The following is a 14,530-nucleotide window of genomic DNA, read 5'->3' on the forward strand; positions in this document are numbered from 1 at the left end:
CTACATTACGTTACAGGACATAGAGGACCAGAAAGACTTAGAGAACTTCACACTGTGGGGAAGTTTGGTAGAGTCTCAGATTTCTTGAACTAGTACACCCTACAAAGTTAATTCTTAAAATGTATTCAGCAAGGACAGGAAAATAAATTCTTATTCAGACATTTTGAAATATTTTTCACAATTCTGATTTCATCCAGAACTTCTAAAACTACAATCAAGATACCTGATGCAACTACCTGATGAGTAGCTTTTACAGTTCTGGAGATGAGAGATCACATGTAGGCAAAGTGCCAGGGGCATTGCAAGACATCAATGACTACAAAGCTGTATGGAAAAAGTGAGCCTTTGAGGAAAATAAAGTAGTCTGTTCCTTTATAAACTCAGTTGGGTTTGGGGGGGCTTTTTTTTTTTTTTTTTGTTGTTCTGGTGGGTTTTATTTTTTTGTTTGTTTGGTTTGGTTTGACTTCCTTTTGTTTTGTTTTCTATGATTTTTCAATAGAATTTTTAAAGTCAGTGTCACCAGAAATTGTGTTTTTAAAAAATGGTGTGAGCATTATTGAATGCAGAAATATAAGCGTGCTCCCCAAACAGGATTATTTTTTTTGTCTTTATCAAAATATATATTTTTATTAATACCTTTTTTAGATTGTATATGTATATTGTAAACTAGCTATTTTTTTTTACAAACAAGCTGTGTTTTCTCAAACACCTCTTCTACCTGGCAGTTTATTTCAGGGCTTAATTGAAAAGTTCTCTCCTAGGGGTGGGAAATCTCAACATGTTCCATGCACTCTCACCCCTTGCATGGGAGACCTGCTGCTCTCTGTTCCTTTGTTACTCTGCCTCCTTCACTGCTCCTTCCATTCATTGGCTCTAAATCATTCCCTTCTGCAGTTTTTAGAAGTGTTCTTCCTGTATTTTTCTCTGAATATCCAGCTAACAACACAGGAAGCAAAGACGAATAGTTGTGTTTGAAAACACAGTGGATCACCCTCTTAACACCCTTGTAACTATTTTATTGCTCATTCTTTTGTTATACCTTGTCCACCTCTCAGACCTAAGGCTGAAAGACCAGAGGCTTTTACCTCTCGTCTTTGTATTCTACCTTCTCCAATTATTTCAGTCTACAACTGCATTATTTCAGCAGCTATGAAGAGAGAATTAAGATAGATTCCATTAAACTAAATTATATTTTCTATTCAGGAATTGGCAGTACTTTAGCTCAGCACTGAGAAAGATGGAAAAATTAATAAAAACTCTTTTCTTATCTGATGATGCCTTGTGGGCCTTCAGACTCTCTCATGACTTGAACAGGTTGGTAGATATACACAAAATAGACAAAATCAAGACAGATCTTCAGTGAAGCATCCCTGCCGGGTTCTTTGAAACATCTATGTAGAATCCTTTAGAACTGTAATAATAGCTTATAAAGAAAGTTTGTAACATTTCTTCAAAAGAAAATCCATAATATTTCTTCAAAGAAAAACTAGCTTAAATTTGAATATTTTACAGAAATTCTCTTTTTATTTGATTCAAGAAATAAATGCTCTAAAATTATAATTATGTTGTTTGGGGCTGTAAACACATAAAAATGAGCTACTTTACATATGAAAGCCAAGAAACAATCTGAACTGTACTTTGCTGGAGACCAGTAATGAATCTATTTTAATACCATAAAAGCACATATAAATACTTTTGGTGAAATCATGTTTTTATAAGTTCTCCACAACTACAACTGATTTGGTTGAAAATTATATATAGTGTTATTTTTTTCCTAATATATATTTTAAAAAGGCAAAAAACAAGGAATTTTGATAAGTTTTCAGATTGTGTGCTGCAGAATTCCCATGGCAGTTCTGCTAATCTGCATCTAGTCTAACCAAACTCCGTAGGCCACGTAGGGATTTAACACAGTGACATACATAGCCGTCAAGAAGATGAAAAGTTTCCTCTTTGTATTCAGATACCTGTAAAGAGGAAGTTATGAGCTGACCAGAGGCATCTGGGGGACAGCAAAAGAAAGAGGTTTAAGGGCTATCTGTTCTGTGAGGCATCAGCTGAAGAAGATTTTAAAATATCATGAACCAAATAATTCAAATCTAAGATTTTTAAGACAACATTCTATAACTATTGTAAGCAGCATGTGCTAGAATGGAGAAACTCTTGTTGAGAGCTCTTATTTTTCAGTAAAATATAAGATTTATCAGCTGTTCCACCATTTATAAAACTAGGGAGTTTTGCTGATGGTCTTTGCTTTGCAGTTGTGCCTCTCTGTGTCCTATAGAACTGAAAACAAGACAAACAAACAAATAATCAAACAAATGTGTTTTGTATTTTTGTCATAATATGAGATTAACTTTCAATGTGATAAATTATCAGTATGAAAGATTATTCTGTCCTGAATTCTAGAGGATCAACAGTGCTGTTTTAGCTACAGACTGTTGTTGTGTCCTTTCAGAAATGATCTAGCTCTATACATGTGATGTGTAATTATTTGGGCAAAATTCACATGGATTGGCATGGATTGAATATCATCTGCTGCTGCAAATAAATTCAGTGAAGTGAGTGTCCTACCTCTGTAGGTCACTGCTTACCAACAACAGCAAGATGGTGAGAATCCCAAATTTGTCGTAAGCAATAATGAATCTATTAATTTCACACCATCTTTTTACCTATAGTACTGTACTCTGCCTTGTACTGTTTATGAATCCTTTTTCTCCATCTTTTGCTCTGCTTTTGCATTTAGTGGCAAAACTCTTGTGTTGCTTGAATGGGGCCAGGATATTTGTCCAGTATGAATTACTTATAATTTCAAAAAGCTTCTAAATGCCTTTAACAAAACAACAACATTATCAAATTTATGGAAATAGTGTTGGCTCACTTTAGAAGCTATGTGCTATTAGAGCTAGATGATAAAATGGGCTTGGAAAGTTTAAGAGGAGATGATCTTACTCTCTGTTCTGTCAACTTCAAACAAACAAACAAACAAACAAACAAAAGATGCTCACTGGGCCTGTATCCTCCATAGATTATTTGTTGCAGTCTGAGCTGTTGTTATCACTTAAAAGTCATGATTGCATGGTGATTGCTTAAGCAAAAAGTGGCACATTCTTGGTAGGAGAGAAGTGTAATCTGTACTTGATGCTCTGATTGAATGTAAATATTATTCATGGCATACAGCTTAGTTCTCTTTCCTACTGGTTTTATGGCTTGGGCTTCATTGGGCTTCTATTGCTGAGCGACATCATTTCCGAAATATATCATCTGGATTGGAAGCACTTAACAAATTCGGGATTGACAGAGTATAAGGATCAGTGAAGCTGGAAACCATTTATCTTTTAAATTATTTAAACGTATTATTCTTGCCATGCCTTCTTTATTTATCATGTTTGGGTCATAGCACATACTGCGCAGGCCACTGTTGAGGTTTTTTTTCTGAAAATACTTAATATTTTCTTAGGTATCCCTAGAGAGGTAAGAACCATCAGAAAGGCTCTCTGATTCCCTTTGTATCCTGACAAGTACAGGAGTGGGGTTTTGGAGGCAATTACATACTCAGAGGGCAGGGAAGGGTCATAGATTATGTCCAAAATGCCCGGGTGATCCTGGCCTTGTGAAGATTACTGGCATATCATTTGCAAAAATATGTCTTTCATGAATCCAGATTTGTATGGAATGTCTTTGTGTGTCATTTCTAACCACACTTCAGCTGCCTTTTCATCACATACCCCCTTGAAGGAGATATCATCACAACATTACTTGTCAGTTTGCAAAAAATGTACATTTTGCCCTGAAATACTAAAAAATAGAATTGCTAAAACATAGTTTAGAAAAGGGATCAGCAACTTCCAACACAAATTCCAAAGATGAATTGTGGGCAGAGTTTCAATGGCCTGAGTCAGTGCTAGGAGCTGGAAGCCCTGGCCTTGGGAAGCAATGCTTCCCAGCTTCCGAGCCCACAAGAATCAGCCACTGAGAGCTGTTACCACACAGAGACAGACCAAAGTAATATTTACCACCTATTTTGTATTTCTGTTATGTCTTCTCTGCAAGGATCTCAGTTAACTTTGCAGCTAATGACTGCAGCATCAAAAGATTCCCGCCTTCAAATGAGTCTTGTAACTCATTGCATAAATGGTGTCAGGGCTGGTTGGTTCCTCATCGCAAAGCATCCTCTGAGTGCTGGGAAGTGTGTATTTTCTATCTATACCTGCAGATTTACATACATACAGATTTTGTAGCTGAAGGTTCAGCCTATGATGTGCCTACTTTTCAACATTTTTCAGCCTGTATTCCAGGAACAACACTCAGCTCACGCTGTTAGGGCAGTGCTCTTCATTTAGTGGGATCGCTTCTGATTTACACTGGTGTAAACGAGACTAGAATCTGGGCCTTGATCTTTTTAATGCAAATTCATCAATTCTGTTTGATGAAAGGATTCTGCTATGTTCACTAGTCCCTTTTTGAAGAAGACTCATTTAATTGGTTCCAGGCAGCAAGAGGTCCCTACTCCTGGAGTTAGCTCCAAAGCTGAAACCTTGGGTTGGCGACCGAAACACTTACTGTCTTGTTTTTCAGGAGTTATTTATTCTTCATGGACAGTGATCAATGATGAATGCTAATAATAACAGCAGTAATTTCAAGGTCAAAAGTTAATATAAAAGGTAATAATAATATGTTCTTCTGGCATTAGTGCTCTTCTGGAACACTATGTGTTCAAACACACCCATGCTTGTAATTCAAAATATTTTATGTAGTTTTTAAATCCACACCTTGATGTTCATCTGCAAATGAGAAGGTCACAGAGGTCTCTCTGTTGTGAAATCAAAGTGAGTTCAGAAGCATGCTGCAGGTACTGGAATAGTGTAAAATACAGAACATAAACATAACAAATAGCTGGCAAATCCACACATATATCAAGTGCCAAATGTCTACTGTACTGCAAATTAAACACTAGGGCAGGAGTGCTAGCAGTTCAGAGTGGAAAGAGCAGAACTCGATTACAGAGATCATAAAATAATCCTCTCCCCTGATCTTCAGTTCCCTAAACCAGAAGAGGCAGAACAAGCTGGCTCTGAACAATCTTTTATTGGTGACGGATGTGGCACTGCTTTGTCCAGTAAAATTGCTGGTTTACTAATAGGAAAAAAATAAATCTTTTGTGATGACACCTACCTCTCTAACCTGCGAAAGAAAGTGCAAACAGATGGGTATCTCTGAGACCGTGAGTGATGAAACCAGTCTAGAGAAATACCAGTAGCATCTGATGAGAACTAATATTGCAACCTGCAGTCGCATCACCGGCATCCCCCATTAAGATATATTCATTTTCTTTATGTCAAGAATATAACCTATGATACTGCACGGTTAGATTTAGTAGATGTGTCTTTTCCAACAAAAAGGTAACAGATATTTTATACAAATGTGAAGCGTGCCCAGTGAAGCCTGAGCAGATTTAAGTTCCTTAGACTTTCCTCCTTATTGTCTACTAGAAAAATTAAGGGACTGTTGATGCTACTAATTCTTTTTTTTATTATTTTTATTTTTATTTTTATTTTTTTTTTAAGGGAGAGAAATGCTTGTTTGGCTTACCTGAAAACAGTATATATGAGAATGTAATTAGACAGTTCCCTTTATGTATGAAACTCCATACAGGCTCTGGTACTGGTGATGGTTTTTCCTTAAGACAAATCAGATGTACCTCACAAATAATTTCAACAAAGTCTGGTTGATTTAAACTGGTACAGACTCCTGATATAAAGTGGGTAAAACATGTAAGTGAGAAGAGAATGAGGCCCTGAACTGTTGGCAGAGCAGGTAAATGGAGCTTTGAAACTTATTTCTGGAATCTATATAGTTTGCAGTAAGCCAAGTACATCAAAAGATTAAAACCACATTTTAAGGACTTTTGGTGCATATTCTCATCAAACAGGGACTTAGGAAAAAAAAATTCTTATGGCATTTTTTTTTCTCCTCTGTAGTCTACAAAGGGCAGTTGGGTAATTTTTATGATTTCTATATGAAAACACACATACCTTAATCATTAAATAGTAACAACTGAGTACAACTTCATGTCAAAAACAACCAATAAAGTACAAAAAAGGAATTAACGAGAATTTTTACATTGAAGTTAGTAGAGTTGGAAGAAAATGGCGTGTAATCTCAATGCCTTAATAAGCACTGTAACAAGCTGAAGAGGATTTGTTCTGTTTTGTTTGAAGACTGATAGCATAAGTTACAAGTTATTCTAACAGGGAGGATTTCACAATATTCATTATCCATAACTGTACATAAAATTAATTGAAAGTTCATTCCTTTTTGTCTGATATCTTTTAATCATCAGTGTTATACAATATTTCTGCTTGAACTAGCAAAGCACACGTGAAAGAGAGTTAAACCGATCATTTTGGTTATAAATTAGAACTTTCATATAGCTGCAGCAATTACTTTCATTTCTAAATATGAAAATGAATGACTATTCTCATTTAACCTTGAGGCGCATGATTATTTTAAAGGCTGATCTTGCCCATACAGACATCTTGCATAAGGCAAGAAAGATATAAAATAAGGCAATTACGGTTCCTGAAGTCCTGACAAATGAAAACTGTTTCTAAGACTGAGAAGGGAGGTAAAGATTCTCATTGTTTATATTATGATATAATTCACGTGAGTGAATATAAGGCTCTTATGGAACAAAAAAAACATTTTCACCCCTCCACAGGTTGCATGGCTGTATATGTAGCAAGAAGTCCTTGATTTAGTTTACATATTCAAGGAAAAAGAGGAACTTCACAGCCTCAGATATCCAGCTCCCTTTTGAAAGAAGTGTGTATTCATTTCAGATCATCATACTTGGGGTATTTCTTAAGTCTTGCCTGGAGCTGTATATGACAGGTGTAAATCATAGTAAATGGCAACTACTGACTGTGCTTCCTTTTTAGAACATACACAAATTTATCGGTTAATGTTTATATGTACCGTGTGTGTCTGATTTACTATACCAATATCTATATCTGTAGAATATCTGTTCTACTTAACAACATTTAAATGACCTTTGGGTATACAATGTATATCCCATTATCCTGTTAATGACAGGGTGCAGCTTTGGGCAATAACAGAAATGTTCGTTTATTTATATGCACAGTGATTTATATTTTTTTACTCAACTGCTTTTACAGCTTACCAAGTTATAGAACAGTCAATAGCTGACTTTGTGACTCCGACAAACTAATACATTGTACATACTCATTGCTAGTCAGAGGAAGAAAAATGTTAGTTGTATTCTTGGTGACCTTTAGATTTCGAGAACTAGCTCAAATCAATTTGGAGTTCAAAAAGTCTGGACAATACGTACTCTAAACAGTGAAATCAGTTCCGCTTTAATAGTGTTCATTAAAATATAACACCAAGGCAACAGCCATTGATTTGGATACAGAATGGGTAATGAAGGTAGGTTCGTCTGTGTAGGAAGCTGGGGAACAATTTGATGGGTTTTCAGTGAATCTGTCTTGCATGCTTAAGAAAAAGATTTAGAGGGAAACCAGGGAACCTGACCTAATAACTACTCTTATTAAGGAGTAAACATCAGTTCTCCTGGCAAATCGCTCTGTGCAGTGAAAAGGGGACAACCATCCAGACTGTCCCTAGAGAACTATGCATTGAATTATGAGAATTTCACTGAGAGAATGCAAGATTGGATGACTGATGAATGGTTGCTATGCTATTGCCATTTTCTGCCTGAGGTCAGGACCCAGCTTTTATTTTATCACAGCAGAAGACCTCTTCTAATGATCAGTCCTCAGAGATTAATGGGACCGTCTGAGTTTCAGAACTCCTGAAGGAAGAATGCTGCTCAGGCTATGAAGGATACTATTGAAATGTTTTAATTATCCGTTGTTCAGTTGTTGGTAGACTTGTTCGTACATGGCACTTTGTTTATCATCATCTTCACAGGTCACCTTGGAGAACAGATGCCTTGCAGCAAAAGAATTAGGAGACGAGGAAAACAGAGTGGTACTGTCATGTGTCATGTTTCCATCTTACTGAGGAGGAAACATGTTTTGAAATCATATGCCAGTGCTGTGGCAGAAACACAGATGTGGTGATTCATACTATCTAGTAAGTCCCGTTGTGAAGAATTCTCCCTAGTGGCAAATGAGAAGGTGAATCTCATTCCTGAGAGATTGAGATTCCTGAAATAAGACCTGCTAGCTGCTTGTCAGGTAAGAGTGTTCACAGTCAGAAAAAAGGCTTCGGGGTTTGACTCTAAAGCGCATTGCAGTGTAATGCCATACTAGTTCATATTCGCTTACAGCCTTTGTCTGCAAAACCTTTTTTTAAAATTCCAGAAATGAGTAAGTACCTTGTCTGGGGACCTTGCTACAGATTCGACCATTTCCAAAAAACCCTGGTGGACATCGGCCGCAGACATATCCAATGTAAGGGGGTTTCCGATCAAAACACAACACTCCAGGAAAACACGGCCTGTTGGCACAGGTAGTAATATGGGACAGAGGCGCTACTTGACCTAGGGAAAAAGGAAGTTCAAGCACATTTATTTATAATTTCTCAAATGAAATGAATATATAAAATTAAGTGTGACTGTCTGAGCCGGGCTAAAGTTTTATAACTGCTTTTATTCTTTTGAAGAATAATTAATGCAGAATGTTCCCAAACCTTGTGCCAAACATGAGAATGTCCTGTAGGCACAGCGTAACAGAACAGCTGTTTCTCATTAAAGTAAGATTTATTAGTCCTCTAATTGCATGTTTTCAAGTTTATTACTCAAAGTTCTTTGGCGTTTTTCAAAGATAATATAGAAACTGTAATTTTCAGCACAAGTGAGAGATTATCTGAGTAAGAAATGGTATTATTCTGACATCCTTCTGGTCTTCTATAATTAGAAAGTAATCATCAAACCTTACAGTACATATAGCTTACTTTTAAAAATTCACAGTCAAGTGCATATGTTTCTGATCTAGAAATCATCCTTAACGTGTTGAACCTTGTATGACAAGAGACTATTTTAATTATCTTAGAAATATATGAAAAATTAAACACTCTGGTACTATATAGTATTTTATCACTTATGATGTCACTGAATAATGAACTCCCTGTGAAGTGTTTAATAGTGTCGACAGAGAACAGATGATGAATAAAATCTAAATGATGGTTGTAGATCTTTTTTAATTGCCTCCAGTGAGGTCTCTATCATGATTCTCAAGTATTTCAGCATTATCCTTGCACCTTGCCTATGACATTATGACAGATCACCTGTAAGAGGTGTGTTCTAGTTAGCTGTTGGCTTGCCTAGTACAGATATACAAAAGTATAAAAACCTTTGTGTATCTGTATAAAAACTTCAGTACAAAACTGAAAAAAAAGCAACAACTTCAGTACAAAATTGGAATACTGATTACAAGTGGGTCAACATAAGCAATGTGCAGACACACACACCTCTTAGAGGGTGCTGCAGTGCTCAGAGTCCTGTTGTACTGACATCAGGCACAAATATACTGGGGAAAGCACCTGCTGAAGTCACGTCAATATTTCATTTATGCTCAAAGCGTGGTCTTAATGCAATGACTGCCTGTCAAATGCAGGAATAAAATTCAGCATCACTTGGCTATGGCAAGTTTGCGTAAGCTGTCATTCTTATTGTCTTGCTTTCCATTGATCACTAAGATTTTGAGTGATTTTGTTCTACCTCAAAAGTGATGTGAATTCTACTTAAGCCTGACCACTCTGATTGCTAAGGGCTCTTTCCCCTTGCAAAATCGTTTAGCAGCAATCTGCAGTCTGATGTATTGAGGGGATTTTGATTTTTAGCTACATCTTGCTGTGATGTATTATAAACAGTTTATGTTTGCTATTAAGATGGTAAAATGCATGATTTCTGAATATGCAACACCCCAAAAATATTTCATAACCTTGTGTACCTACCACGTGTATCATTTCTGTTAAAATTCTTAATTACAGGAGAGTTCTTTGCCTCTAAGGGTTGCAGTGGCCACTCAACCTTAGTCTTGTTCAAGTCACCTTTGCCATTGCTGTTGTCAATGACTAAAACCTGTGTAATGTCAGCAGCAAGCACAGCTGTAAAAAGAAAGCATGGAGACAAGGAAACAAGGTTTTAAGAGCTTAGCTGTGATTGATGATAAAAAGCAGCAGTAACAACAAATCAGATAACTTGACACAAGTTTGTTCTGGAAGCCAACCATCAAGCAAATAAAGGGAAATCAGGTGAGTCAGCTGCTGACATACAGTAAAGCTTCTGCATGAGCATAGGAAAAATTACAGTGCACAAATTCACTAAGCCTTGCTTATCTGAGAGGTATTATGCACAGTGATCTTTTATTGAGCTAAGGGCAGTAAGGAGGCTTTGGGTCTCTATGCATTATGCAGCGTTGTTACTTGGATGAAGATGCTATGCTAATCCCTGGGACCTGAGGTCTGCCTGATTCCTGCCTCTCCTCAAAAGCTTCTGCCTGAAACTATATTGTGTGTGTTTCTTAGCTTTGGTTAGTTCTGCTGCAAACTTTTTACACTTCAAGATGTCTGCACTAATCATATATATGGATGTAAATAAGAAATCTGAATGCTGAAAACTTTTGAAAATACTATTTTATACATAATTTGAAGGGAATATTTTGATTGAACTAGGGCTTGTAAAGTCTATGTGAATATGTGTTTCAAGTTGTTCTGGGTTATCAGTATTTTCTGTACTCATAACAAAACCTGAGATTATGACACTTCTGTATGTGTTAAATAGTGCAATGAGCTGCTACCTACTGGAGCTTCTACCCACTGTAGCAGCTATAAAATTACTTCAGTTTTCTCCTCCTTCCTTTGACAATCATTTGCACTTGCATCAGCAAGGGAAGCATGCGTGATGGACATACTAGTCTGTATGTTACATACCCGAAGGATGATTTCTATCCTGTTTTGGGTGGGCAAGGAAGACCTCAGGCTTACTTGTTCTAATAAATGTGCATTTTAGAAACAAATATATTTGTAATTAAAAATGCATAGGAAGAAATTATGATTCTGATGTATTTTGAAGAAGGGCATAATTGATTCATTAGTCAAATTACCTACACATTGGTGAGACAGACACAAAATCACTTTGAAATGATCAGCATGGCTCAACAATACATTAAAGAAAGCATTTCTGTACAAACACTAGGCAGTATGATTAAAGGTATATTTGGTAAACCACCAAGAACAATCCTGCTAATGCCAGGATCCTGCAATTACAGCTGAGTCTTTTTATATCAGACTTGGTAGTCAATATGAGGAAAAGTGGATATCTGTATCTTTTTGCTCTTTTGCTTTTTGTACTTAGTTGGAAACCCTAACAAATAAATGTAAAACACATCAAATGTTGAGTTTTCTCCTCCTTCTCCAAAAAAATTTATTTCTGGAGAAGACCTGTGCGTGTGTGTGACTGAAAACAGCAAACTAGGTCACATCCCATTCTGATGGAAAGGTCTCAGCATGGTTCAAAATCAGTGTAGCCCCCTACTAAAGAATTTGCTGATGACTGCCCCAACAACAAGTACTGAGCAGGTATAAAATTGTTCCTGGCCTTTTTTTAGTTGGGAACTGTGGCATGACTTTATGCCAAATGTGAGCTCAGCAGCTATGGATTCCTTCCTCTCATGAAACTACCTGAGACCTTCTTTCTCCTACTCTATATCCTTCCTGCATTCACTCAAAACAGGAGTAATCCTGGAGGTGCTCCCTGAGAACTTGTTAGAGGATGATGTATTTAGGAGTGAAACAGTAGAGAACTTGGGGAATGTCCCTGGCAAACTATCTAGCTGGCATCTGGAAAATACTTTTTTTTTTTTTTTTTTTTTTTTTTTTGTATGCTATGGTGTTTGTTCTAATCAAAATGAAACTAAACTGCAGTGAAGAATAGCAAACCAAGACCAATTTGCAATTATCCATAGTAATATAAAATGACAATAGTCTGGTTTATATATTTAGCGGTCTGTTCTTGAAGCAAGTGGCAAAGTACTTGATTAAGGATAATCATAGTAGAAGCGGACCCCTATTTACCCTGCTACTAAAACAAGTCAGTGCACTTACGTTTGCAAGTTTTACCATTTCCCTCCATCCCACTGGGGCAAATTCCACATATATATGATCCAAAGGTATTCATACAGGACACTCCAGGAAAACAAAGACTCTCTTCACATTCATTCCTGTCCTCCTGACAAGTAAGCCCTGTGGCAAAACAAAGTGGAGGTTAATGATTGGGAAAGATTCTCTGTTTATTCTTCAGCTCAAATATTCAAGCAGACTAAGGCTTACTTCTCAGCTGTAAACTCGTTACAGGGTACATCACTCACACAGTGCTAAATTCCCCACTGTCTCACTTAAACCTGCTTTTATCACACTGTTTATTACTGTTGTTATTGGCACCAGAAGTGCTGAACCTGAGACTACTGCTCCTAGAAAACCATGCATATTAAATAAATGATTGCCCCTACATTTCACACCTTTGCTGCTGCTTTTGTTGTCATGTTTATGTGAGATCTTTGTCATACACCGAAGAAGCCAGCCTCACCACTTTGGCTGTAGGATATGCCATGTACAGACATATTGCACTCTTCATTTCTATGCGAACCTCACACTATTAACAGCTTATTGTACAACAGCACAGTCTGGCTAAAGGTAAATCAGACAAAATGATGAAATTCTTAAAAAAATAAAATACAACAAGCAAACAAAAAAGCTACATATTTTTCTATTTAAAATTTGAAGAAACTCTCTGAAAATGTCTCTAAGCCACAGTGATGGTGTTCAGAAGACAAGCTGCTGTAGGATCTGAATCCAGAACAATGGGTCTTGGCTATTGCTGATTTTGGAAATAAGCATTTAAAAAATCCCTTGATGTAACTGATATTCAAATTCACAACACTGAATGATTTAATAGGTACCAGCAGGGGAACCGGACCCAAAAGCTAAAATGACTATCTGAACATTAAATGATACGGAGTAATCATATACAATGTTGTTTAAAAACTCCCTCTGGCTTCAGATATGCATGATGCTCTCTCTGTGCACTTGAGAAAACTTGCTTGGCTATTGTTGGTTACCAGAATATTCAGTCCTGACAGTCCAGTCTTAAACTATCCCATATAATTTCTAATAAGGCATGCCCTTTGTTCCCTGTAGGAATACCCAAGCAGATTGGGACACTGTCTGAATAGTCCAAGTACCTGTTTCATGACATACCATAAGGTACAGAATGGCATATTCCATATTAGCTGTTCAGCTTTATCATGGCAGAAGATTTAAGGATAAAAGAATATTTTTTCTTCAAAAGAGAAATTTGTCACAGAGGAATGAATTACAGAATGATAAGAACAGAACATCATTATTCATCTTCTACAACATAATCTCTCATTGCTTCAGCATTTCAGATAGCTTCCACAGCCCCTTTCAAGTTGAAATAGTATCTGCATGTAAGAAAATCTAATTGAAGTCTCTCTTGATGGAGCTGTCTCAAAAAGCTAGTGACTCCACCTTCTCATGGCTGCTTTGTCTTGGAAAAATAAATAAAAAAAAAATAAATAAAGGCAGGAAAAAAGCCATGTGCTTTTTCTGGTTCCATTCTGGTGGCATCTGAATGTAGATTGTTCTGGTTTTGCATGTTTCTTGCTCTAGGAAAGCTCTCCTTGCTTCATTTAAATTGGACATCACCTCGTACTGCAGGTATTAACTTACTTTTTTTTCCCCTCCATTGCTATATTTTGGATTACTGACTAGACTAGTGATTATTTTCTTTCACTGGGTAGAGTTTAAAGACTAAAAATGATACCACAGACAATCAAAGCAGGAATGAATTTCACAGTTTTGAGTAACAAAAACTTCTTCCTTCTCAGTCCCTTCTCCTCCCTCCTGTATAATTTGTTTTGCAAAGGTCTGACTTAAAAATCTCAGACATGAGAGAATTACAAAAAGCCAAGGAAGAACATAAATAGCAAGCTTAATTTTAAAACCCACTTGACTGAATTTTGTAACTTAAAGGTGGAACTATGCAAGCACTTTGACTCAAACAGATTTGATTTTAAACAGTATCTGATCAATTTTGGCATAATGTTAATCCAGCAGAGTCTGATGACAAATATTTAGAAAGTCTGAAACTTGTCTGGAGGTTGCTGAAGCATCAGCAGAAATGGACAGAAAACTGTCTGCAACAAGAAATGTCAGTTATTATGCTTGCATGACCTCCAGTGCACTGCAACACAAGAGGGTCTCAATTCTGTTGGCACTGTTACCATACAAATAAAAATATTAGGAATAAAAGATCCTCAGGTTGCAGGGTTGAAACATCTGTTTCCACACCAGCTCTATTTCTCCATCCCTGCATGAGAAATTGGCTGAGAAGATGAAGTCCTTTTATATCCCGAGAGGAGCTGACCACCCATAGATGCAGAGAAAGTCTTTTTGACTGTGTTCATGTTATGTTGCTTCTAAATGAAGAAGCAATCTCATTGATGAATTCTAAGTTTATTAT

At 36.7% G+C, this 14,530-nt stretch overlaps 1 protein-coding gene and 1 long non-coding RNA gene across 6 annotated transcripts in view; one reads left to right on the forward strand and one right to left on the reverse strand.

Moving 5' to 3' along the window:
• LOC118169747 (von Willebrand factor D and EGF domain-containing protein-like) overlaps positions 1–14,530 on the reverse strand; it is a 177,432-nt gene that overhangs the window by 49,985 nt on the left and 112,917 nt on the right. For all 5 annotated transcript variants that reach the window (XM_035331308.1, XM_035331312.1, XM_035331309.1 and 2 more), the window contains 3 exons: positions 12,094–12,231; positions 9,943–10,095; positions 8,363–8,527 (listed from right to left, as the gene is read on the reverse strand). In XM_035331308.1, coding sequence (XP_035187199.1) covers positions 8,363–8,527; positions 9,943–10,095; positions 12,094–12,231 — 456 coding nt within the window. The remainder of the gene's footprint in view (positions 1–8,362; positions 8,528–9,942; positions 10,096–12,093; positions 12,232–14,530) is intronic.
• Positions 1–14,530, forward strand: part of LOC118169748 — a 188,960-nt gene that overhangs the window by 29,134 nt on the left and 145,296 nt on the right. The gene's annotated exons all lie outside the window — the stretch shown is intronic.

The sequence above is a fragment of the Oxyura jamaicensis genome, chromosome 7, assembly GCF_011077185.1.
Source record: "Oxyura jamaicensis isolate SHBP4307 breed ruddy duck chromosome 7, BPBGC_Ojam_1.0, whole genome shotgun sequence".
NCBI lineage: Eukaryota > Metazoa > Chordata > Aves > Anseriformes > Anatidae > Oxyura > Oxyura jamaicensis.